The sequence below is a fragment of the Zootoca vivipara genome, chromosome 10 (genome assembly GCF_965207765.1).
Source record: "Zootoca vivipara chromosome 10, rZooViv2.hap1.1, whole genome shotgun sequence".
Lineage (NCBI taxonomy): Eukaryota > Metazoa > Chordata > Lepidosauria > Squamata > Lacertidae > Zootoca > Zootoca vivipara.
This window is the reverse complement of record NC_142593.1, coordinates 13,397,786-13,424,540: the sequence shown is the minus strand read 5'-3', so window position 1 is coordinate 13,424,540 and position 26,755 is coordinate 13,397,786. Positions and strand designations below refer to the sequence as shown.

Below are 26,755 nucleotides of genomic sequence, written 5' to 3'. Positions count from 1 at the left end.
GCCTCGCGTTGTAAACCCTCGAAGAACCCTAGAGCGGGAAGGGGATCCGAGGGTCATCTAGTCCAACCCCCTGCAATGCAGCATAGCTGCCAAGTTTTCACTTTTCTCGCGAGGAAGCCTATTCAGAATAAGGGAAAATCCCTGTAAAAAAGGGATAACTTGGCAGCTATGCAATGCAGTGAGGCGGGCGGCGCCTCCCCTGGTCCTCCGAGCGGAGGCGTCTGTCAGTGACAACCGGGGAGAACAGCAGGCGACTCCTACAGCCTCGAGGCGGCCGACGGGCGCTCCTCCCGCCGGCTGCGGCTCCTTTAAAAGCCGAAGCCCCCGCCCGCAACCCTCAGAGCCGCGAGGCGATTGGCTGAGCGAGGCCCGCTCTTTCCTCTCTCGCGGCGGCGGCCGACGGGCCCGTTGGTGTCGCCTCGCGGCTGGGCTGCGCCTCGGAACACCTTTGAGGTGGCGGCGGAGGAGACACGGCGCGCCACCGCGGTCGCCCCTTCAGACGGTGCGCGAACCTGCGTGTGTGAAACGAGGGCGGCGGCGCCCCCTCCCGCCTTTTCCCCTCAGGGGCCGCCCGTTTCCGAGGCGAGCGAGGCTTGTGACGTCGGCGGCTCCCTCAGGCAGCGTCTGGCGGGAGGGAGGGAGGAGCCGTGAAGGGACGGCGGCGGCGGCGGCGCTTCTTCTTCTTCTTCCCGGAAGGCTGCGGCGAGGCTGTGTGGAAGTCTCCGCTGCAGGAGCCGCAACTTGGCGGGAGAAGCGTGAGGCGGACGGGAGCCGCTGGCCGGCCCAGAGCATCACCGGCCTCATCATCACCTGGCGCGGAGGGCGGCGCGCGGGCGGGGAGGGGCCGCGGGGCGGTTGCCTCGCCGAGGAGGCGCGGCGTGTGGCGTTGCCTCCGGAGTGCGGCATATAGTGTCGCCCAGCAGCGGCGCGGCGCCGCTCGGCAGTTTAAAGCGCCCTCAGGAGTAGCAGCAGGAGTAGCAGCAGCCTTCCCGCCCGCCCGCTCCAAGCCGGCCGAAGCCGCTCCTCGCCCGGCTCCGCGTGAGGAGGAGCAGTAGCAGCAACAACAGCCATGAAAGGGAAGCAGCAGCCGCCTCACACGCCGCCTCCGCCGCCCAACGCCAGCTCTCCTCTGCTGAAAGGAGCAGACGACGCTGACGAAGCGCCTCGCTTCCCGGCCAGCGACGGGGATGCCGGTGGAACGGGCGCCCCTGCGGAGCCCGGCACCGTGCCGGCTCCCGCCTCGGCGGCAGGCGACGGGCTGGCTCTCCGACCGCTGGGTCCGACGCCGAGCCAGAGCCGTTTCCAGGTGGACCTGGTGGCTGAGAACGCGGGGCGAGCGGCCGCGATGGGGGAAGAAGAGGCGGCGACGGCGGCCCCAAAACCCCCCGGGGACGGGAAAGGCGGCGAGGAAGCCAAAGGCCGGTTTCGGGTGAACTTCGTGGACCCTTCGGCCGGCGACGACAGCTCGGGGGAGCCCGGCGGCGAAGGCTGCAACGTGAGCTTCCAGAACGGGGGCGACACGGTGCTGAGCGAGGGGAGCCTGCATTCCGGCGGCGGCTCCGGGGGCCACCATCACTACTACTATGACACCCACACCAACACCTACTACATGCGCACCTTCGGACACAACACCATCGACGCCGTGCCCAGGATAGACTATTACCGGCACACGGCCTCCGGACTCGGGGAGAAGCTCATCCGGCCCAGCCTGGCGGAGCTGCACGACGAGCTGGACAAGGTGAGAGGGATGCGGAGCGAGCGGGCGAGCTCTGTGCGCGGCTGCTGCGTTTTGCAGAGGATCGCGGGGCAGGCGCAAGAGGGGTGGGAGCAAGAGGGTGCCTTTTGCAGACACGCCGAAAGCATGTCTCGCAAGCCTCGGTTGCGGCGCCGTACAGAACTGCAGAGGCATCATCACCATCATCTTTGGCGATCCTTCGTAGCCGAGTAAGATTGTCTACCATAGAGACTGTTTTAACAGTGAACAGAGGCATCATCATTTGCAGAAGTCGTAGATGCGACAGCAACCCGCGGGCTAACTTAACCCCCGTGTCTAAAAGGTCTTTGAGAGGCGAGTTTCGGTCTAAACCAGCCCGGTTCCTGAGATGTTGTTCGACTACAGTTCCCATCACCCCCAGCCAGCATAGCCAGTGGTCAGGGAGGATGGGAGCTGTAGTTAAAGAGCATGTGGGGGGAAGAAACTGCCTTGCACATTACCAGTTTGCTATTTTGTTATGCTACACACTCTGGAGTTGCAGCCTGCTGCAATTAGGCACACATGCTTAATTTTTGTATTCCTAGAAAGCAAGAGATGTCTGGTAGACCTCGCTATGCATGGGTAAAGGGGCTACATAAAGGCTGGTGCAATGCTCTGATGCTGGTATAGACTAAATAAACACCCCTATGGGCTGCCAAAATTAGCTGAGCTTAAGTAAGGAGTGCTAACCTTATGTCACAGTACTTTGCAGATTCTTTGCACATGAACTTGGCCTTCTCAGGTACACATGGAAAATACTGTACTTTAATTCTTCCATCTGCTTTGTGTATGTGTTGTCTGCTGTCCCAAGTGCACATGGGAGCATGAAACCTGCTTATATATCTACAAAAGTATGGAGCATTTGCAGCTGAAAATCTGCTAACGAAAAAACATGGCAAACTACTTGCTGTTAATTTCCTAACCCCAACAAAGATGAGTATTTACGTCTTGTGAACTCCATCCCTCTTTCCTTCCTGTTTATTTTCAGCAGAAACTTCTTGCATGGGGTCAGTTGGGGAGAACATGAAGCAAGTCCCAACTCTAGGGATCAATCAAAGGTCACCTTGACATAGGCCAAAGGAAATTAGCTTGTTTCTGCTTTTATAAACATAGCATCTGGGTACCACCATCACCCCTTATCTAAGTACTGGAATTGTTCAGTGACACAAACTATTTGCCATATTGCATGGTTTAGGCTTAAAATAATTCAACTTGATATTTTGTTCTCTTGTAAAGGCACTTGTTTACATCATCCTTTTCTTTATGGACTGCTGCATTCAGCATAAACTTGCATGTGTGATTGCCTCCTCGGTATCCTCAGTACTTATTTCAGCTTCTTTTTAACTATCTTTATCGGTTTAGTATTAGTGCTTTATTAACTGCTCCTAGAATCCTAATGCTTCCTGTGGTGTTTATAACCTGGTTTTTAAAAGTAGGAACTAGGCTTTGTTTTAAAGGGTATTTGTTACTGATTCTCACACAAGACAACTGAAGGTGCTTTTAACAGTAGATCAGAATTAAATACCCTCTTCAATTTTTTGTCATACTGTGGGAAAAGGTAGCCTAACCTAACATGAGAAAGTTTGTTTTCAGTTTTCTTAAGTGTGAAATTTATTAGGAAATCCAGCAATAAGATTTTTGTTTGTTTTTGTTTTGATTTCTTCAGACCTATGTCCTTTAGATAGAAAACAACCCCATTTTCTCACATGGTAGAAATGGTTAGTACATTTTAAAGAAGCATCTTACATAAATGAATGCACATTTGAAGATACTTAACTAAATCCCTATCACATATTTCAGTTTAAATGGTATATCTGTTATCTACTGCATATACCTATACCTACCTGCAGGTACAAGGTGACATCACTCTTTAAAATGGGACTTCTGTTTCTTAAAGAGGCAGACATACCTTCATATATCACTTATCTGTAAGACGTTTCCTATATTATGATGAAAATCCCATCAAGAGAAGATTGTGATATTTTTAACCCCAGTAATGTGTTCACTTTTCCCAGTAGAGAGTTGCATATTCAGATGTTCTGTTGGAAACCTTCACTAATAGGATGAATTAACATATGAAGTAACATATTAAACATATGGAAGCATGCTAAAGTATGGACTTCAACCATTCACTATCTGACTTGACCACTTAATTGCACATTTTAAACAACAATAAACAGGGGAAGATGTTTCTTATACATCCAGTTCACTCCTTTAAATTTCAGTGAATAAACAATAGTGTGGTGCCTTAGCAATATATTGTAAATATTTACTCCTGACTGTTTGCAATATGTTGTATGTTTAGTGTATGTAGGCTTTTTAAAAAATAGAATTGAAATAATATTTTTAAAATTTGGATGGCTTGTTAAAAGTAACCCTCTGGTAGCCATTTAAAATGCTGCATGCTGCAACTAGCAGCTGCCTCAGTTGTGTTTTCAGTAGTGGTTGAAGTACCTGAAGCCATGTTCAACCTGGCATTTGGCCCCATGGTTAGTAGGTAACCATTGACTAGGTTGTGGGTAGGTTGTGAAGAATGAAAAGAATTACAGTGTTGTGTGTGAGTAGAGTCTTTGTAAAGCACAACCAGGCAGAACCCTTAGCAAAAACGTACTTTCACACCTTTGAGGAAGTTCAGAAATGTAGGTTCATCTTTATTTTTATTTTTTAAAGAACACTTGTGCATCTTGTGTACTGCTGAAAGATTCTACTCACCTTGGCAGATTACCTTTTCAAGCTGCTAAAATTATAGCACAGGGATAGTCAACCTTTTTATACCTACTGCCCACTACAGTAATGCATCATTCTTGATGGTAAAATTTCCTTACCGCCCCCCAGTGCTCGATGGAAGGAGGATTCAGCTTGTGCTGTAGAACGCCCTACCACCAACCTAGAATCCTGAAACGCCCACTAGTGGGAGGTAGGGACCAGGTTGACAACCCCTTTTACAGCATAACTTAAGTATACAGTAGTTGGTGGTCAGTTTGTATCTAACCCACAAACACCCTGTGATGACTTTGAAAACTGGCAAATGAGGTAGTTGCAAAAGGAAGTTGCATGGCACATGTTGGAGACCTCTTGAGGCAGTAGCCATTGTAACCTTTCCCATGTGGCCTGGTTCACCTGTAACAGTAAACCAGTGTCAAAACAAATGATGGCTTACTGGGAGCTGGTGCACCTGCTTTTGCCACACCCAGAGGAAACCAGGGATAGGTGTAAACTAGTGCTTGTTTATTATTTCTCTCCAAACCAGCCATGAGAACAAGCTAAGAACAAAATAGGCCAGTGGTCTGGGAGGAAGGGGTGGGTTTTAGTTGAGTAGCGTGCACGAGCACACTTGCTTGTTCTATGACTTACTGTTATATGTGAAGCAGGCTAGTCTTTGCTTCCTTTCCCATCTTTTCAAGGGGTGGAAGGTGAGCAATAAGTTATAGCAATCCTGAGGAGCCACTAACTACATGTGCCAGTGTAATTTTGGAATAACTTGGGGGCTTTCATGAAAACAAAGAAATGCTAGTAACCTTGGCCTGTACCTATGCATTCCTTCCATAGGGGCATAGTTCATTTTTATATCAATTTTCTAATATGGGAATAAAGTGGCTTACCATCATTAAAATGGAGCAGTAGTAAGACACCAGAAAGTAAAACATTAACTCACAGTGCTGATGAAAGAGGCTGGCTTGACTCATCACAATGATAGTGTCATCTGTGAAATGTGTGGGAAAATTTCTGTTTTACAAAAAAAAAAAATCAGTTGCTTTTTACTGTGGAAAATTTTCTGTTTTATAAGTTCATTAATAACAGTGAATGGATGTCAACTGAAAATAAATATTAGACATGGTTTTTTTAACAGTTCAAGTATTTCCCCCCTTTGTTGACCAATAAACAAGTACAGTATGCTAAATTAGATCAATCTCTAGGGCGTCAGAAATTTTTCCTATATATAAAATTCCCTGCAAATTATTGGAACTTGCATCAGAAGTGCAATGTTATGTTATGACTGCTGTTCACTGCTATGTTGAACATAATGTGATCACCATCTAGGGCAGGAAGCAGTTTTTGCCTCCCCCCCACTCTTGCCCCATATTGCACCCTATTTAATTGCTTCAGTTGAATTCAGTGGAAAGCACTAAGAACTGATCCCACTTCTAATATGTTTAACCCTGCTAGAATCTTGTTCGTACCTTTTAAAGCAGTGAAAAGTAGTGTAGAGAATGTGCCTGCCCAATCTAGATGGGACCAACAGCACATTCCTACCATGGTTAGAAGAGATGCTGCAGCTCCACAGTAAATGATTGCTGTGCCTTCAGTTGCCAAGAGGGGAGGGACTAAGCTCAGTGGCAGAATGGCAAGCTTTGCTTGCAGAAGTTCCTAATTTCAATCAGTTGTGTAGGACTGGGAAAGATCACTGGTGCCAGTCAATGTGTAGATAATACTGAAGGTATATGGACCAATGGTCTGATTGTGAATGGGTCAGCTTTCAATGTTCTTATTGTGGTAATGCTTTGCCTACCATTCCCAGCTCTTGCAGGCCAGTAAAAAAATGCTGGATGACTTCAAATTAAGAGGCACAATTTGACACTTTGACTGCTCACCTGGGGATAACTGCTTCTTAGTGAATATATCGCAAACTGCATGGCTGCCATAATGGTGCAAATGGGGCTTTATATGGTTCCATAGTTAATTCCAATCAACTTGTGCAATCATAGTTGGGCTGAACGTCGATAGTAACATTCAGTACATGTAATATAGCTTGTAATACATTTGCATTGATCCCCTAACTAATAAACACTTTATGATTATATCTTTTCATATTGTTGACTTTGGAAGAGTAAGTAAAACTCATACTATCACAGTTTTTTGGACACAAAAGTTCCACACTTAATCCTATTTTGCTAGCTTTGCTGTTGGCTCCATTATAATGCTAGAACATGGTAGAAGAAATTTCACTGTTCAGCTAGAGACATAAAAGGCAATTATGTCATGTTGTGGTATGAGACCTATATTTCAGTAGTCTGTTGTCTCTAGTCTCTTGAGGCTGCAGCCCAGTATCCACTGACATGTAAGTAAGTCCCATTGAGCTCAGGTGGCCTTACCACTGGGTAGACATGTGTAGGATTTTAACTGCATGATAAACTGCCAAACTATATAATTCTGTGGATCTAATCTAATGATGGACTTTTCAGGGGACTCTTAATCACCCTCCCACCCACCCTTTACAAGCAGCAAGATTGGGAGCAATGTTTACTTTACTTCTCCCCACTATTTATTCATTTTAACTTTTAATGCTTATGAATGTGAGATCTCCTTGACCTTAAGATTCAAATTAGTAAGAATGTGTTTGAGGTAATGCTTTTAAATGAAAAGTTTGGAAAACACAAACATCAAATAAAAAAACCTGAACCACAATTAATATGAGTAAAATTACTGTAGTTGCCATTGGGATAATTTAAACTTGCATTCTGTTGAGACATTCATAGGCTGTCTCCCAGTATATTTGTGAGTGGTGTTTGTAGAGCAGATGAATGGCAACAATCCTTGTGTAAAGAAGATTCTGGATCTATCTTCAAATTTATACAATGTGGGTGTTTAAGCACAACAGACTGTTTAGAAGCACTGTAATAGATGCTCCTAAAGCAGCTAGGTCATAAAACAAATGGAGTAAAACAATCACAAAGGTGATAACACTTAGAAAGTGGCAAATTCCAACCACCCTCATAGGAATTTATTTGTGTTCTCTTTAGTTATATGATTCTCTTCTCTTCCCACCCTGCACCTCTTAGCATATTAAATGACTTTGAATGGTGTGGTGTGTAAGTGGATGTTTAACCCTTTCCTTCATTGCTTTTTTGTCTGCTTGCAGTAACCCCTCCTTCCAGATACTTTTCTTCACATGCTGCTTTTTCTTCCTCAGCTGCTTTACATGATAAAAGAGAAGATTAGGGTGGAGGTGGAAAGTGGAATAATAGGAACAACATGAAATCTGTCCTTCTGTTTGGGAATGCGGAGAAAAACTTTCAGTTTGAGGATGGGAGAAAAAAGTTTGATCTGCACTTAGAGCGAATGTTGTCATGATAACAAGAAGTTAAGAAGAGGAAGATTTGGGCTGCAGAACTATGTGCAGATGAGGAGGTGTTGAGGATTAATGCAAGGTCAAGAGCTGGAATATTAACCTGATGGCTCATAAAGTCTCAAAACTGACTACAAAGTTTTCCAGTAACTAATGACCGAGAATTAACTAGTGGGAAATCTGTTTAAGGGGATATATTACTAAACAAATTATAGCTAATGAAGCCCTGAGTACAGTAAACCTGTATCGGCACAGTTTGATTTGTCAAGCTGCTTGCTCAGGGAGGAAAGTCTGTAAAAGTACTTTTCTTGGGTGAGATAGAGTTCAAGTTTGACCTACAACTGGGGGGGGGGGATGTAGTGCCATAAATTAGAACAAGAGCCCTTTCTACACCCATGGCTAAAAGTGTGAACAGAACCTAACAACTCTTTCAGAAATAAATATACAGTATTTCAGTGTGATTGACCATGATCCTTGGAAACTGACTTATGTCTATGATACTTCATAAGGAGCTTTTTCAAAGGTCCCGAGTGCTGGTTGGTGGATGAACTTATCTGCAGCTTTTCTCTCACAGTACTATACTTAGCAGCCTTTTGTTCCTGGTGGCAGGAGATCCATCAGCAGACTTGAATTTTCTGTCTGTTTTCCTGTATTGAATGGGGCTTTAACCATTGTGTGGCAGCAGAGAAGATTCCATTGTGGTGCTTACTTGACTTTATGTTAGAAATACTCCAGCATAGAAGAGCTGCATTTAGGGGTACAGAACTTGGATGTAACTACTCATCCTCTTATCTCTTTGCCTTAAATAATAAGCAGTCAAATAGCATTTTTATGTTCAATGCATGCATTCTTAAAGGTAAAGGTAAAGAGACCCCTGACCAGTAGGTCCTGTCGTGACCGACTCTGGGGTTGCGGCGCTCATCTCGCATTATTGGCCGAGGGAGCCAGCGTACAGCTTCCAGGTCATGTGGCCAGCATGACTAAACCGTTTCTGGCAAACCAGAACAGCGCATGGAAACGTCGTTTACCTTCTTTTTGGAACGGTACCTATTTATCTACTTGTACTTTGATGTGCTTTCGAACTGCTAGGTTGGCAGGAGCTGGGACCAAGCAACGGGAGCTCAACCCGTCGTGGGGATTCAAACCGCTGACCTTCTGATCGGCAAGCCCTAGGCTCACTGGTTTAGACCACAGTACCACCCGCATCCACTGCATGCATCCTTAAAGGGACCCCTGACCATTAGGTCCAGTCGTGACCGACTCTGGGGTTGCGCGCTCATCTCGTATTATTGGCCAAGGGAGCCGGCGTATAGCTTCCAGGTCATGTGGCCAGCATGACAAAGCCGCTTCTGGCAAACCAGAGCAGCACATGGAAACGCCGTTTACCTTCCCACTATGGCGGTTCCTATTTATCTACTTGCATTTTGATGTGCTTTCGAACTGCTAGGTTGGCGGGAGCTGGGACCAAGCAACGGGAGCTCACCCCGTCACAGGGATTCGAACCGCCGACCTTCTGATCAGCAAGCCCTAGGCTCAGTGGTTTAGCCCACAGCGCCTCTAAATTAGTCAAAAATTATTACTATTATAGGACAGGTATGGAGGGGGCTAAGTGATAAGAGTCTCTGCAACAACTCACTTAGCCACTATTTTGGGACACCTCTTACATGTCACCAACACAGCAATATGTTTTGATTCACTGCATTTGTATTATACATACTGTAAATAGGACAGAAAAGTAAGTGGTTGCATTTTAGTAGTTTTAACACTTAAGGTTATTTTGCTGTCACTTGATCTGTGGGAGGCAACCCTCTCCTCCATCTCCCCCCCCCCCCAAAGAGCACTCTGGCAATAAATAACATGAAGAACCTGCTAAAAAAGTTCTGAACATATAATAACCAAGAAAAACATCCCTTTTACAAGATAATAATGCAGAAACTAGGGGTGGTATTAAATTAAATTTTACTCAGAGAAGACCTATTAAAAATAATGGCTCTAACCTTAAGTAAAACAGTTGAATACCAACCATTGTTAGTAATACATCATACAAGGTAATGTATTGTGAAATCTTGACATTTGTCACACCACATAATGCCTCAGTGTTTTCATTCTGAGTACTGTACTATTAAAAGGTATCCACTTACTTCAATATTCTATGTATTAATATTTACATAGGTAACACATACATAATGCAATGTTGCCTTTTATTCATGTAACAATAATACTTTGCTGATTTTATAGTTGATAATCCTTTCACTATGTCTATATAATTGTTCCATGAAAGTCTAATACTAGGTCAGGGTACTGTCTATACTTGTACATCAGTTACAACAAGAAAATTTCTTTTATGTTAACATATCAACAGTTGACTAAATTACAGCACAATCCTATGCATATCTAGTTTCACAAAATGGTAAGCCATGGGGTGTTTTTTTTCTAACCATGAGTTGCTCAGTAGATTATCAAGCAAACTGTGATTTGTTTTGTTTTCTAGTTGCACTTGCACAATGCCTTTGTAGTTTGGTAAGCATTTGTGGTGGAGGGGTAAAACAATCATGGCTAAGGAAAGATGCTGGATTCACAAAGAAGAGCAAGCCAGAGGTGTTTTGAAACCCAAGCATTGTAAGCCAACAACAAACCATTGTTAAGCTTCTGGTAGAATTTACTCGGAGCACTAAGTCATGGTTTACTAAACAATGGTTTAGTGTAACGTGCTAACCAGGTCTGATACCAGAATGATCAGAACATGTTGCCAAACATTAGCAGTTTTATTTTTTGGTTATTATTTTTTTTTTTTGCTAAAAGCCTGAATATTTTCTAGTTCAATAAAATTAAAATGTTCTGGCGTTATAGTTTTGAATAGTTTGCATTTCACCAAGTAGACGAAATCTTCCCATCGCTCCTAAATTTTAATTTGTTCTATCTAGATTCCATTTTGCATTTTGTGAGAATCTAGTAAGTATTATATCATCTGTGCTGTGGCACTAGTGAGTGACCTATGACATCCTGATTTTGTGCATTGTCATAAATAGTTCTTTTTAGATGTCATGCTATCAATTTTAACTGAATGCACAACTAGTTAAAATTTGGGGAGGAGGGATTTCCAATCCCAGGCCAGTTCTTTCAAGACTTACAAAGATTTTTCCTGGACTTAAAAATATGCATAGCATATTTTTATGCTATGGAATCTAATGCAGATAACTGTATTTGCTAATTTTTCAGCCCTTGCAATGAGGGTATAAATATCATTTTCTGCCTTTTTGAATGATAGTATCTGTTAAAAATTTTTTTTCTTTGGTATCTTGCTGAAGTATCTGAGTCCAGAACAGATGCCTTTTTCTACATTTATGGAACATGGCCTAATGAGGGGGAATTCAGCCATTTGAACATTATGGTATGCTGTTGTATTAATGCAGTAACTTTCCATACAGGATAGAAATTATGCTAGGCTGATCAGTTGCTTTCATTTTTTTCATTAATACATATTGATTGGCTTTATGCCATGTTTGGTATTACTTTTTGTTAGCCAAGCTTTAAATTTAACCTTGTGTGGAGGAAAATTACACAGCATTCTCTGAGCGACTCTCCCGTGGGATCCAGTGATCCTCAAAAGCAGACATTGCTTCTGGTTCATTTCACTTTTACCCTCTTGTTGAAGTGTTATTCCTTCAAATCTAGAATCTGATTAAGTCCACAAAGTACACAAGCGCAGCTAAGTTTTAAGATGCCAGTGCTTTTGAAAAATGTGATGATATGAAGGCATCTAATTCATCTTGTATGTGCTTCAAACCTTAACATTCAATTAAACCAACTTGACAGTTGCCAATATTGTGGATGAAAATAGTTTTTTTCATTAACTTGTTCCGTCAGCTTGCATGCAAATGCAATTCTGAAACATAGGCAATATTTAGATCAGTGGGCTCTAAATGTACTTAGCATTGCAACTTTAAACAGAGGCTCAATAGGTTTCCGTTTCATCCAACCCGCTCCTTCTGATTGTTGCTTTACTATAGGAACCATTTGAGGATGGATATGCAAATGGAGAAGAAGGAACTCCTACGGGAGATGCCGCTGCTACTTATACTGCTGAAAGTAAAGGGATTGTCAAGTTTGGTTGGATTAAAGGTGTATTGGTAAGTAGAACTTTGGTAATGATAAACCCATCTGTGCCATTTTCTTAGTAACTGATGAAGCAACAAAAATATGTCTACTTTCATGATTATTATATTATTATATTGCGGATTTTTTTAAAAAAAGGAAGAGCAAAATAATTGATCAACCTATGTAGTAGATACAAAGTTTCTGTTTTTCTGTATCTGCTACTCTTGTTGTTGTTGTTTTTTAAAAAGAAATATGTATACATTTGCCTTTGTCTCCCCCAGCTCTTTTTATTACTGTGCCCTAAAATGATTTAGGACATTCATGAATGGCCAAACACTTTCTCTCTTCCTTCTGTTCTTTAACTCAAAGATAAACTCTAGTTCATCTTTGAGTGTCTAGCAAATTAAATTTCATTCCTTCAGACACTTTACTAAGAGGCAAATCCCATTTAACTTGGTGGATCTTGCTTCTGAGAAAATCTTATTATGACTGGCTGTAAGGTGAATAATAATGAAAAGGCGTTCATGTTACTTAAGGCAACCTTGTATTGCATGCAGGTCCCACTTACCAAACACAATGCATTCCCAGGAAATCGTTTTTTAGGCGGGCGTTTGCATAAGGAACTGAAGATTTCTTTTATTTCCTATGGGAACATTTCTAATCCGTGACTTGTCTTATCTCGTTCCTCTGCCCACTCCATAGTTTCTGCCTGAAAATGGCTGGCGCCGTCCAGCAAACCACAAACAAGAAAGGAAGTGGGCATACTCTGGCTTATCTGAATTAGCTGTGTGTGTAGCGAGGCCTGGGTTTATTTTTTTATGTTTGGATAAGTGAATTTTTGCATAATAAGTGGGCGGATAGCAGGACCTGCATGCATACAGTTTGCCTGGTAACTTTATTGCAAATGTACTGGCAGGGGAGGGATGGCTCTCCTTCATCTGTAGCCAGTATGGAAATGCAGACACAAGTCACTTTGCACAGTTAACTCAGGAAACACAAGGGAGGGAACATGGTGGCTCAAATTTCATCCTCCGTCCAATAACTATTGGACCAATGCCATGATGTCATAAGGATACATTAACTTGCACAGCTTATAACATTAACTAGATTTTGTTTCTTCTGGTGGAGTGCCTGGGGAGAGCAGTCCTTTGGCCCAAATAAGGTTGAGGAGAGAGCAGTATCCTGGCTCAAATAGGTAAACAAAAGGATTTCATCTATAAATTGGCTTCTCTGCAGTGTTCACTTAATGGGACATTCATCTCAGTTAGTCATTTTTCTTTGACTTATTGGAAGTCTAGGGAGGAATTCAGTGTTGTGGTAAGGTGATTGGGGCAGGTTGAGCATTTTAGCTCGCCCAACAGAGGGATTCCTGCTCCTTCCCCCACATGCTACTCAGGTCTTCCTCCTGCTCCCTGCTCCCCCAGCCTATTGTTACTGTTATTATTGTTATTTATTAAATTTGTATACCACCCTATACCTGCAGGTGTATATTGCAAGTTGTACAAAAGCCCAATTTCCCATGAAAGCTGAAGCCCTTCTTTAGGACTTCCGCTGACAGGACTCATTAGTTGAATCCTGTCCCTAGAATTTTAATTGTGCTTTTGTTTTTTGTAAGAAGTCAGTGAATTAACCGAACCCAACCTTTTCCAATAAAAAAAAAATCTCATTCACAAGTTTATCAGACTTTATAGTTGTTTGAAAATAACTCCAAATGGATGCAAATCGAGCTTCTTCCAAAAAATTGAACAAATGCTAAACGAGGTAATTGATGGAGATGAAATAATATTGGCTGGGGACTTTAATGGTGTCATACTGCCTAACATGGATAGATCAAGTGATTCTAAGAAGGGAGGTAAGTTGCCAAAGATCTTCTTCCAATTAATTTCAGATTTTAACTTTGATTTAGTTGTTTCAAAGTTGTGCTAGTCTGCTAAGGACACAGTAAATACTAGAAGAATTTCTATCCTTCTTAACTTAGTGTTATAAAACTGCAAATGACATGATTCCAGCTCTCATGTTATAACTGACAAGATGGTGGAAATTTATCACAGTTCAGTTTGTACAAACAAAGCAACCTTACATGGACAAAATCCCCTGTCTTCTGGAGGAATCTTGACATGTCTATAATATATTTTATCTTGACATGGCAAAAAAAGTATTTACTTTAAATAATTGGAGTTTTTGTATTGTGTTCCAGTTTACAATTATACAGAGTATTAACTACCTATTTATTATTGTTGGTTATTATTATTGTTAGTCACTTTTCTCACTGAGTAACCCAAAATCACTTATATTAAAAACGTTTTAAAAACAACCAAGTAAAATCCCTTAAAAAACAGCTATACAAGTAGAAGGGAGGACTAATGGATCCCACTCCACCAAAAGATGCCACAACACTGCCTTTCAAATTAAGGGTCCAAAGAGAAAAGTATTTGCCTGGTACCTAAATAAAGATGGTACCTTGTGTGCCTTCCTGGGGAGAGCACTCCACAATCACCATCAAAAAGTCCAATTCTTGTGTTTCCACCCTCCAAACCTCCTGTGGTAGGGCCTCAGATTCTGCTGCTGCGGATGATGCAGGGTTTGGGTCATAAGCACTTTTGCTTAAACATTAATAATATTTGTTTTATGTTAAGGAGAAGTATAATTTTCAAAATGTAGTGACTTCAGTCACTGCGCTTTTAAAAACGGTCTGTTAAAGCAGGCCTGCACAACTTGCAAGACATCAAGTCAAATGGACCCACCATATGGTGGCCCAGAGAAGAGATTAATAAACCCCTACCACTGCTACTGATCCAGGACTGTAAGAATTAAAGATAATAAATTGCCACAAAGCATGTCTGGTCTGCTGTTTGGCTTGAATCACAAGTTGTGCATGCCTCCTGGAAGGAATTCTTGGAAAGTTGAGGTGCTTGGTTGCCTTCATAACAGCAGACTTTTGAATGTGACCCTGTGAACTCGGTTTTTAAAACTCTGTTGTAGCTTAATCAAAATGATACCTCTATAATAAATATTGGGACAGCATAGCATGAAAATTCTTTGCTCTTACGGTGTTATAGGTACGATGCATGTTGAATATCTGGGGTGTGATGCTGTTCATTCGACTGTCCTGGATTGTAGGACAGGCTGGCATAGGTAAGTGTGCCCACCAAATAAAACATCTCTGTACTATGTTAATCTTGATCAACTGTTAAAGATCGGTGACTTGTAACTTACAGCATTGGGTGAGAATATGATTGATGGAATGCTGCTGATTACCACTATGATATTCTTAACAAGGAATATATGCTTCTTATCAGTTTCACTAAGAGGCTCAGTGTGTCTCCAGAGCAATGTTCTTTTCTTTGTTATTACAGTACGAGACACTGATTAGGAGGTAATACATATTTGAAGGATTAGTCCTTCCCAGAGCGTTACCTAGGCAACAAGTAGTTTTTCATATTCCTTGTTTGTAGTTGCTAGTTGCTGTGGTGTCCTCAAAAGGTGAGGCATACTCTACCTGAAAAGGTACTCTTGAGGGCAGGAGTGATGGTAGATGTGCTTGTTCTTGATGTGAACAGGTGATGTCTTGCATATTGTAGGCACATGTTAAAACAAGCTTGTTTAAAACCAGCTTGTGCATGCCTTAGGTTTAAGACATTTTTGTTGTATTGATTTATTGAAACCAACAGCCAGCATTTGTTAAACATTTAAAACATTTGTTTTGGAGGAAATGATAATTTTCTGTAAGTAATCTTAGGAATCTTCTTACAGGACTTGCAGTCTTGGTCATTGCAATGGCGACTGTGGTAACTACGATCACAGGCTTGTCTACATCAGCAATAGCTACCAATGGCTTTGTGAGAGGAGGTAAAACAACGTTATATATGTACTTTCTTGTTTAGTTTTCTTCAAAGGGAGCCAAATCATGTGATATTTACTTTGCTTATATGCATCAAATATTTTATATAATTGCGGAAGTACATCATGTGGCAATGTTTTCTTCAAAAAACAATGTGATTGTGCTACTGTATTTTTAAGCTGTCAGCTCGCAATAGTGAACTTTGAAAAAGTGACTTGGGGTCATGAAGGTGAGGAGAGATAGGTAGGTCACAAGTAGGGATGGAGAGTACAGCTGTTAAGACTTAGATAAAATAATTTGAACTCAGACAAATGGTGAGTAATGCTTTAGAAATGGAGAGTAACTAGATCAGTGATGTGGAACCTGTGGCCCTCCAAACACCATTGTATTCCCATTGCCCCACCCAGCATGCTCTGTGGATAATGACAATTGCAATCCAACATTTGGTGGACTACAAGTTCCTCTTCCCTGACCTAGAACCACCTAAGCATTCACAAGTTAAGAGGCAAACAATGTGGTCCAAGCTATGTTTTGAGAAAGAGGTATCATTTATTGTAGTGAGATTTACTTCCAGCTAATTACATTTAGGGTTGTAGTCCAAGTAATTAAAAGATGTTAAGAAAACTCAAACACTGAGCTTGCCTTTCTTAAGAGGCTAATTGTAGATTTGTATCTTGAAAATCAACTTGGCCTTCTTCCCGGATGCTGAGCAATCTCAGTGATGCTATGGAAATGTGATTGTCTTAGGTACAGCAAGTCTGGTTTATATGCTTGTTATTATCTACAGTCGGATGCTCTGTTGATGCAACATGTTAATCATGACTTACACAATTGGACAATTTTCACTTGGGCATACTTTTCCACACAGGGTTAATTGGGCATATGAACAGTGCATTTGGGGGTACAGTCTTAAGGCAGTAGTGGAGCTTTCTGTAGATATACTGATGGACATCTAATGGGGTTTGAGTGCTTTCCTGTCAGTGGGCCTTTTCCCCTGGCAAAGTGGTGCTTTTAACAACTCCTTGGCTAGCCTTTGACAGCTTTAGCATTGCTCTTTATATCTCCTGTGACAGGAGTGGTTAACTTGTGGACCTCCAGATCTTGTTGGACTCTCAAGTGACTCCCATTAGTTGCAACCAGCATGACCCAGTGGTATGGATGATGGGAATTAGAGTCCCACCATATCTGGAGGGCCATAGGTTAACGACACAGATCATATGAGAATCATTTATGTAGCATAAAGGTAGAAATATGATGGCTTTATTTGAGACGCTTGTTTCTTGAATAGAGTGTCCATTGGAACAGAAAATACAACCCATGAATAATTCTGAAGTGAATTTTCTTCACTCGTTTTCACCGGTCTTTTTTGGGGGGGGGGGTTGCTATTTGTGTTTTCTCTCTTTTCTCTACTTCAAAGTGAATGTTAGCAATCTTCAGCTGTATAGATTTTTAAAAAACAGGTTTTCTATCTTTTTAATGACAGCAGGAAATAAATAATACACTTTGATAGAATTACAAGCTTGGTGGATAAAAGGAATGCTGTGGATGTAGTGTATCTTTATTTCAGTAAGGTTTTTTATATCAGGACAAATGTACAGTTCTACACTTAGGCAGGAATGATAAGCTGCACATATATAAGATGGGGGACACCTGGTTTGCCAGTAGAAAATGTGAAAAGAATTTAGGGGTCTTAGTTGACCACAAGCTTTACATGAGTCAACAATGTGATGCAGCAGCAAAACAAAGTAACAAACTAATGCTATTCTAGGCTGCATCAACAGAAGTATAATGTCTCAGTCAAGTACCATTCTATTCTGACTTAGTCAGACCCCACTGGGAGTACTGGGTTCTGGGCACCACAATATAAGAAGGATATTGTCAAGCTAGAACGTGTGCAGAGGAGGGTCTGGAAACCAAGTCTTATGAGGAATGGTTTAGCGAAATGGGTATGTTAAGCATGGCAAAGAAGAGACAGATATGATAGCCATATTCAAATGTCTAAAGGGCTGTGTCATGGATGGAGCAATTTTCTGGAGTGTAGGACCCAAGCCAATTGATTCAAATTACAGTACAAAAAAAGAGATTCTGACTAAACATCAGGAAGAATTTTCTGACAGTAAAATAACTTCTTTTTTATGCTTTTCTGTTCTGAAAGCTGTTACACATGTAGCTGAGGGCAACCTAATTACCAGCTGAAGTAGCAGCTAGGGGCATATCTACATTCTACAAACGTAGAGCTTTTACCTGTGTGTGTATAAAAACATAGTACATACCAGAGCTTGGTTACACATAGCCTTGAATCTTGTTCTAATTCTTCTTTATTCTCTCTGCAGGGGGAGCATATTATCTAATTTCTAGAAGCCTGGGTCCAGAATTTGGTGGTGCAATAGGCTTGATATTTGCATTTGCTAATGCTGTTGCTGTAGCCATGTATGTTGTTGGTTTCGCAGAGACCGTTGTAGAACTGCTTAAGGTAAACAATTTTTTCCCAGTTTTGTTTTTCACAACGATAGAACCAGTCTGAATTTTACCATCCCTTTTCTACAATACAACTATGGGTTGGGTTGATCTGTAATAGTTGTCAAATCCACTACTCACGTGACATAAAATCTATAATATTGAATGACTCATTTTTACACAGACATGTAAACGACCTTGGATTTGGTGCCCTCAGAGTTCTGTTTGACAGGCAAAATACTTGTTGAGATCAGCCTTAGACCAAATGGTTGTGACTTAGTTGCAGTAAAAAAATATGCAGGATTCAACACTTGAAAATACTTTCGTAAGCCTATGGAGGGTTTAGTCCTATCGCTAAGCTTAACAGCGCTCTTTTTTACCCTCCCATGCAGAGCAAAGTATAAAACTAAGAGGAAACATTATGCTCAGCTATTTGAAAGGAATTTGATTTTTGGGGGGGAATCTACTACGTCTGCAAGAGCCTATGAACATGTTTAGATCCTGGTCTGCACCTTAATCTAAGGCATTTGATTTTTAAAATAAATTGACATGGTAAGGTAAACATAGGGCCATTAACAGAGTTGAACCATTAAAATGTGGTCTTCAGTTCTGGTTCATGTTTATTAGTCTTTCTTTTAAAAAAAATCAATTATTATTATTTTTGGCAGTTGTGAATGTTTGACTCAATTTGTATGAAAAACAAATTCTACAAAAAGAATATAATAAATTCTTAAGAAAAACTTCTAGCACTTAGCACCATATTTGCCTGGGACTCAGAATCATATTTGATCACTGATAGGGCAGAATTGTTTCATAGCAGGAAAGCAAACATATGGTGTCAACCTTGTCATAATTGTTTCTTTTCTTTTTGTAGGAACATAATTTAATTATGTTGGATCAAATGAATGACATCAGAATAATAGGAGCCATCACAATTGTTATTTTATTGGGCATCTCTGTGGCAGGAATGGAGTGGGAAGCTAAAGTAAGTAACAGTGATTTAAAACATCTAATGCCCTGAAAAACTGAATACCTTTTGAAATCTGCCAAGCAAGTGAAGTAAGCATTAACTTGAACTTACATTGGAATTAGAATTTGGAATCAGATTTTTGGCTGCAGAGTATCCTTGCAGGAAATGAACTTATTTATGTTCATTATACTGTTGATTAACAAGCCAGGCAAATAAACCAGTTCATAAAATTTTGCACTTGGGGAGGAATGAAGACAGACTGGTGCTGTTGAATGCATAGTTGAGCCAGTTGTGTGAGACTTTAATGCTACATGCACAGTAACTATTTGGAAACTGAAACCTTATATTAGTAGAGTTTTGCATATTAAGCATATTGTTCAAGGAGGTGGACTTATCCTTGGTCATTCTGGCTCATGATGTGCATTAGTCCCATTAAGTGGGTTTTGCTCATGCAGTCAAGTGTTCCCTTTGTGGCATCAAAAAGGGAAAGCAACAAGTATACAGTACTGCAAAATAGAGAGACCACCCAAAAACTTAGTACGTACAACACTGAAAGGTTACTCTGCTTTCTCGGTAGTGGCGCCCGCCCTGTGGAACGCCCTCCCATCAGATGTCAAAGAGAAAAACAGCTACCAGATTTTTAGAAGACATCTGAAGGCAGCCCTGTTTAGGGAGGCTTTTAATGTTTAATAGATTATTTTATTTCATTTTTCTGTTGGAAGCTGCCCAGAGTGGCTGGGGAAACCCAGCCAGATGGTCAGGGTATAAATAATAAATAATATATTATTATTATTATTATTATTATTATTATTATTATTATTATTATTATTATTATTATTATTCTCGAAGCTACGAACATGAGTTTGACCAAACTGCGGGAGGCAGTGCAAGACAGGAGTGCCTGGCGTGCTCTGGTCCATGGGGTCACGAAGAGTCGGACACGACTAAACGACTAAACAACAACAACAATTATTATTATAATATAGGTGATGCATTCAAACAGATCCAAGTACTCATGCAGAGACAGTGTTTAAGTGGCCCCAATGTGGTGTCTGCATTGTTAAAAGCACCCCTAACCTGTGTTTCAATACTTCAGATGTTATTTAAATCGGGAATATGAAAAGCAAGCTTCAAGTGAAGCTTAATGAAAAGTTTTAATGTATTATCATTCTAGTTGCATAAGAAAAATATAATTGGGATTGTGAAGTGAGGGAGAGGTGTTTAAAAACAACAACAGAGGTCCTATATCCATATTCATGAACCTTATTGAGCTGAAGAATCTTACAAGTAAATGAGTATTTCATTGTGGATTCGGTCAAATGACGAATAAAATATTGATCAAATAATGGCCACGTATTTTTAAAACATTGACATGAAACAAGCTAATCACCAATCAGTTTGATACTTCAGCTAATTACAAAAACAAGTTAGATATCTTTACAACTGTTACCACATTAGCTTAAATAAATTCATTACAATTTTAGGGGGAAAATTTAATACACATATTGAAACATAACATTTAATACTCAGACTCCACATAAAATACTTTAATGGTAAATTTACATTAATGTAAATACTTTAATGGTTACGTACTACAGTGGAACCTCGGTTTACGAACACAATTGGTTCCGGAAGTCTGTTCATAAACCGAAGTGTTCATAAACCGAAGCAAACTTTCCCATTGAAAGTCATGGAAAGTGGATTAATCCGTTCCTGACAATGGGAAACGCTGCGCTGTGCTCATTTAAGGAGGCTGAAAACCGGAGGGGGGGGGTTCCCTTCGGAAGCGCTCCGGTTTTACCTCACGGGTAGAAAAGGTCTCCCAGCAGCAGCAGCAACAGCGGCTGCGGAGGAGGAGGCAGGTGGAGACTCCCGAGCCGCTTCATGGTGGAGACCCCTGCTGCAGCTCCCGCAGCCCCTGCATGACACAGCCTCTCCCCTGCTTGGCAAGCGGCGAGAGGCTTGTTGAGTTGTTTCATTGCGCCGCGGCGGCGGCCGCGGCTCTCCGTCCCTCTCGCTCCGCGGTGCCGGCGGGGGACCTTCCTCCTTCTCAGAGCAGCCGCCGCCACCACCAGGTGCCAGGAGTGGCCGGGGTGGCTCGCGGGGTGGCTCGTCGTCGTCTGCTTCTCTTGACCCTGTGCCGACGTCTCTCTCCACCCCGCAGGGGCGCAACGGTGAAGGTCCGGCTTCTCTCGACTCCTCCGCGAGGCTGGGCCTTCGCCGTCGCGCTCCTGCGACGTCTCTCCACCTTCTCCGTCGCGTTCCTGGACGGCGCGAAGGTGGAGAGACGTCGCAGGAGCGCGACTGCGAAGTCCCGGCCTCGCAGAGGGGTTGAGAGAAGCGAAGCCGGGCCTTTGCAGTTGCGCTCCTGCGACGTCTCTCCACCTTCGCCGTCGCGCTCCTGGAGGTCGCGCCGTCCAGGAACGCGACGGAGAAGGTGGAGAGACGTCGCAGGAGCGCGACGGCGAAGTCCCGGCATCGCGGAGGGGTTGAGAGAAGCGAAGCCGGGCCTTTGCAGTCGCGCTCCTGCGACGTCTCTCCACCTTCGCCGTCACGCTCCTGGAGGTCGCGCCGTCCAGGAACGCGACGGAGAAGGTGGAGAGACGTCGCAGGAGCGCGACGGCGAAGTCCCGGCATCGCGGAGGGGTTGAGAGAAGCGAAGCCGGGCCTTCGCAGTCGCGCTCCTGCGACGTCTCTCCACCTTCGCCGTTGCACTCCTGGAGGTCGCGCCGTCCAGGAACGCGACGGAGAAGGTGGAGAGACGTCGCAGGAGCGCGACGGCGAAGTCCCGGCCTCGCGGAGGAGTCGAGAGAAGTGAAGCTGGACCTTCACCGTTGCGCCCCTGCGGGGTGGAGAGAGACGTCGGCACAGGGCCAAGAGAAGCAGCCGACGACGAGCCACCCCGCGAGCCACCGCGAGCCACCCCGGCCACTCCTGGCACCTGGTGGTGGCGGCGGCTGCTCTGAGAAGGAGGAAGGTCGCCCGCCGGCACCGCGGAGCGAGAGGGACGGAGAGCCGCGGCCGCCGCCGCGGCGCAATGAAACAACTCAACAAGCCTCTCGCCGCTTGCCAAGCAGGGGAGAGGCTGTGTCATGCAGGGGCTGCGGGAGCTGCAGCAGGGGTCTCCACCATGAAGCGGCTCGGGAGTCTCCACCTGCCTCCTCCTCCGCAGCCGCTGTTGCTGCTGCTGCTGGGAGACCTTTTCTACCCGTGAGGTAAGACCGGAGCGCTTCCGTGGCCTCGGAAACCTCGGGTTACTTACTTCCGGGTTTCGATCGTTCGTAAACCGAAAGTTCGTAACCCGAGGTGTTCGTAAACCGAGGTACCACTGTATATAGAGGTAAGTATTATGTATGTTGTAGATGTACTGAAAGTTACATTTTGATTCTCTCCTTTCCCCAAAAAACATGGGAAGGCATTCTCATTCTCTATTTTACCTTAACAACTCTGTGGGGTATGTATGTATGACTGTATGACTGTATGTATGTATGACTGGCCCACCTTCATGGCTGGCTGAGGATTTGAAACGGAGCATTCCAGGTCCTAACCTGATGCTTTGCCTACTAAGCAGTGCCTTTGCCTCTGGTATCTGTTTGAGATCCTGCTTTGAGGTGTTTGCAGTCATAGCAGGTAGCCATTGTGAGAAGCTTTGCTGTGCTGCCAAGTCTGCCCCAGGCTATACACTACAGGGCTAGGAGGCAAGGTGATTTCACTGCTGCCTTTGCTTAACAAATGGCACTGGAGTGTAAGCTGCCATCTACTCCATGGTCTTCTTGGAACATGCGATCTTAGTTGACCAGTTAATTGCCCAAGCCTACTGTTTACATCCAGTTGCACATGGATTTAGCTTGGATAAAAATGAATTTTAATTATGTTGATGACTTCTAAAATTACAGGCACAAATTGTTCTGCTTGTGATCCTGCTAGTTGCTATTGTTGACTTCATCATAGGAACATTCATTCCATTTGAAAGCAAGAAGCCTAAAGGTTTTTTTGGCTACCAAGGTAAGGGAGAATGACCAAATATTAATTTGCTGGAAATGTAGCTGCAATGAATATCTGAAACACATTGATATTTCAATTACGTTGCTAGTGGAAATGTTTGCTTTAGTCAAAGCTATAAGACTATACTATATATTTGAAGAATGAATGCCTTGGTTCGTACGTCTGTTGCAGGCATAGGCAACCTCGGTCCTCCAGATGTTTGGGACTGCAACTCCCATGATCCCTAGCTAACAGGACCAGTGGTCAGGGGTGGTGGGGATTGTAGTCCCAAAACATCTGGAGGGCCAAGTTGCCTATGCCTGGTCTATTGAGAGAGCAGGGATTTGGGTTCCATGTGATATTTCATCATCCAACTCAATATGCTAATAACAGTTGATGCACAATTTCCTCTGGTTGGACTGTGTTGGAATCAATGAAGGCTGCACAGCAATAGTGCTTAGGCAAGCAAGCGGCAATTACATTTATTGGCCTGAGGGCTGCCCTGAGGATTGGCTGATCCTCCAAGGGCCACTTGCAGTGTTAGATGTGGCCAATGCACACTCCCTCGCATATGCACACTCACCACCGCAGGTAATGCACACATGTTACAGAGCCAGACACATGTTCAAATTCATTCAGACAGCTGCCTACCCTCAAAACTCAGTTGAGTAGCTGAAGAGGGGTGGACTTTCTCCCCCATGGCAGTGCTGAGCTTAGGAGGAGAGGATCTGCAATGAGGAAGAAAGCTACCCACTTACCTTGCAAAGGAGACTCCTCTCCCTCTGGTTAACACCACTGCAAGAAGGTCTTAAGGCTTATGAAACAGGAAGGAACATTCCTTCCTGTTTCCGAAGACATTCATGCAGTGACATTGCGCCACAGAGACAAGGGCCTCCTTTGTAAGGTAAGTGGAGGCAGAGGTGCCTGGTTTTTGGATGGTTGGCAGGCCCTCTGCAGCAAGGGATATCTCAGCAGAAATTTCAAAAAAGAAAACTGAATTTTGGGGGGTCCTGGGGGGGAATGTGTGCTGGGATAATATTTGGTAAGAAAAAACCTTTTGTGGTGACTGGATCTTAGCTGTGGGTTAGCCACCCCTGGCTAAAGGAATCACACCCAAAAGCATTAACTTCTATTTTATATTTTCCAAGAAGGCTGAGCTATCTAAGTCAACACAACACACCTACCTATGTACTTTATGTACTTTTTCCTGTATTCTAGAATCAAATTCACTTGGTCCACTCATTGCCTCTCAGCCTAATTTACCTCAAATATTTATTTGTGAGGAATAGCATGAAAGAAAATGTTCTTTTTGCTCTGACCTTCTAGGAGGAAAGATGGAACAAAAATGTGGCTAATAAAACAAAATGTTTTGGCTTCCAAGAAGAGCTAAGGTGTTTTTTTAAAAAACAACAACAAACAAACAGATTTTCTCCTTTGGGGATTCAAGAGGAAGTTAAGACCTCTGCCTTAACTGATACATGCCTCTTAAGCAGTAAACACATCATACAGACTTTGATTTCATGCACAGAGATCTTTCTTTGCTTGTCCCTAGCGTTTCCACCAAATCTTCCAGGCCCCTGGCAGGCAGCCAATTTTAGTAAGAGCTGGGGAGAGCAGCCTGCTGCACTGTGTGTTTAAAGTTTAGCCTGACTTTTTCATAAGCTGAAAAACAGGTGAAGCCAAGCAGCACAACATGCAAGGGCCGACAGTAGCTAGCTTCTGGAGGCTGGGGACATTTATTAATTTAAAAGCTATTAAAAATAAATAAATTGTAAGATGCTGGAGTATTGGAAAGAGGTTGCAGGATTTGTGGAAGCAGCCTAAGGAAGTTAAGAGTGGCATCTGCTGAGCCCCCTAGTGGTAGCTACTGTATAAAATAAGTGCAATTTGCTTCCAGTGTTGAAACTAGAAAGTCTTAGGGCGGCCTTCTCTAAACATTTTAGAGATTCTGCCCTGATTCTTAAGATTTCATACCAGATTTTTTTAATGGTTATGCAAATATCTACCTTTTATAAGAATATAATGTTGTGATTATTTTTGGATAATGTTGCTTGCTATGTAATTTTATTGAATTGGGTAATGTGATGTCTCTAAATGGTGTGAAGGAAGGTAAATGAAATAAGGCCCAGCCTTCATGCTGTGGGGAAGGGCAGGTTTAAGCACTTGGTTGGTTGGCTAAATATAGGGGTACCTATATTTCAGATGGGACGCGGGTGGCGCTGTGGGTTAAACCACAGAGCCTAGGGCTTGCCAATCAAAAGTCGGTGGTTAGAATCCCCACAATGGGGTGAGCTCCCGTTGCTCGATCCCTGCTCCTGCCGACCTAGCAGTTCGAAAGCACATCAAAGTTCAAGTAGATAAATAGGTTCCGCTCCAGCAGGAAGGTAAACGGCGTTTCCATGCGCTGCTCTGGATTGCCAGAAGCGGCTTAGTCATGCTGGCCACATGAAGTGGAAGCTATACACTGGCTCCCTTGGCCAATAAAGTGAGATGAGTGCCACAAACCCAGGGTTGTCCACGACTGGAGCTAATGGTCAGGGGTCCCTTTACCTTTTATATTTCAGTTGTTACATTAAGGTAAAGGTAAAGGGACCCCTGACCATTAGGTCCAGTCGTGACCGACTCTGGGGTTGCGCGCTCATCTCGAACGGTACCTATTTATCTACTTGCACTTTGATGTGCTTTCAAACTGCTAGGTTGGCAGGAGCTGGGACCAAGCAACGGGAGCTCACCCCGTCACAGGGATTCGAACCGCTGACCTTCTGATCAGCAAGCTCAGCGGTTTAACCCACAGCGCCACCTGGGTTGTTACATTGCAGTGTAGCAAATTTGTGTGTGCTTGGAAAACAAACATTTCCGCAAACAGCTAACGAAACAAAATCTCAGTGTTCAGTTTACATGTGACATTTCTAATCTGAGGTGACTCCCTGTCATTTTACTTGCAGCTGCTTAGGTGGAAGACTATTATGGACATTATACAAACACAGGTTACTATAATAAACTTTTTGTAACATTCCTCCCTAACAGCTGAAATCTTTTATGAGAATTTTGGACCAGATTTCCGAGAAGAAGAAACTTTCTTTTCAGTATTTGCTATATTTTTCCCAGCTGCAACAGGCATTCTAGCGGGTGCAAATATCTCAGGTGATCTTGCGGTGAGTGGTTTTTAGTTTTGTGGCTTATTCAGTCAATTTGAACTGTTCCATAAATTCATAATGTTGTTGTTCTCCCCCCTCCCAGGATCCTCAATTAGCCATACCTAAAGGGACCTTGTTGGCCATCTTAATTACTACAGTGGTATACATTGGAATTGCAGTATCTGTAGGTAAATAACTAATTTTTACTTCTTCATTCTTTGTAGACAACTTGATGTTTTGTATACTGCTGTAGTTCTATGTTGAAATTGATGTTTTGAGCTTTAAAGCTGAAATTTTATAGAGCCTTCCATTATTTGGCTTTTATTCTTTGAATTGTTACAGGGGGCTGGATTACTGATTTTATTGCATTTTGATATTAAAGCAACATCAAAACATGCCAAAATCACAATGGTTTGAGCTCTTCTCTTCTACCATGTTACAGAAACAA

At 42.9% G+C, this 26,755-nt stretch overlaps 1 protein-coding gene across 1 annotated transcript in view; it reads left to right on the top strand.

Moving 5' to 3' along the window:
- The first annotated feature begins 226 nt into the window (after positions 1-226).
- Positions 227-26,755, top strand: part of SLC12A2 (solute carrier family 12 member 2) — a 52,103-nt gene continuing 25,574 nt past the window's right edge. Inside the window, exons 1-9 of the mRNA XM_035099726.3 lie at positions 227-1,738; positions 11,831-11,950; positions 14,978-15,053; positions 15,672-15,767; positions 18,093-18,232; positions 19,091-19,201; positions 23,083-23,191; positions 26,198-26,325; positions 26,411-26,495. Coding sequence (XP_034955617.2) covers positions 1,070-1,738; positions 11,831-11,950; positions 14,978-15,053; positions 15,672-15,767; positions 18,093-18,232; positions 19,091-19,201; positions 23,083-23,191; positions 26,198-26,325; positions 26,411-26,495 — 1,534 coding nt within the window. The 5' untranslated portion in view covers positions 227-1,069. The remainder of the gene's footprint in view (positions 1,739-11,830; positions 11,951-14,977; positions 15,054-15,671; positions 15,768-18,092; positions 18,233-19,090; positions 19,202-23,082; positions 23,192-26,197; positions 26,326-26,410; positions 26,496-26,755) is intronic.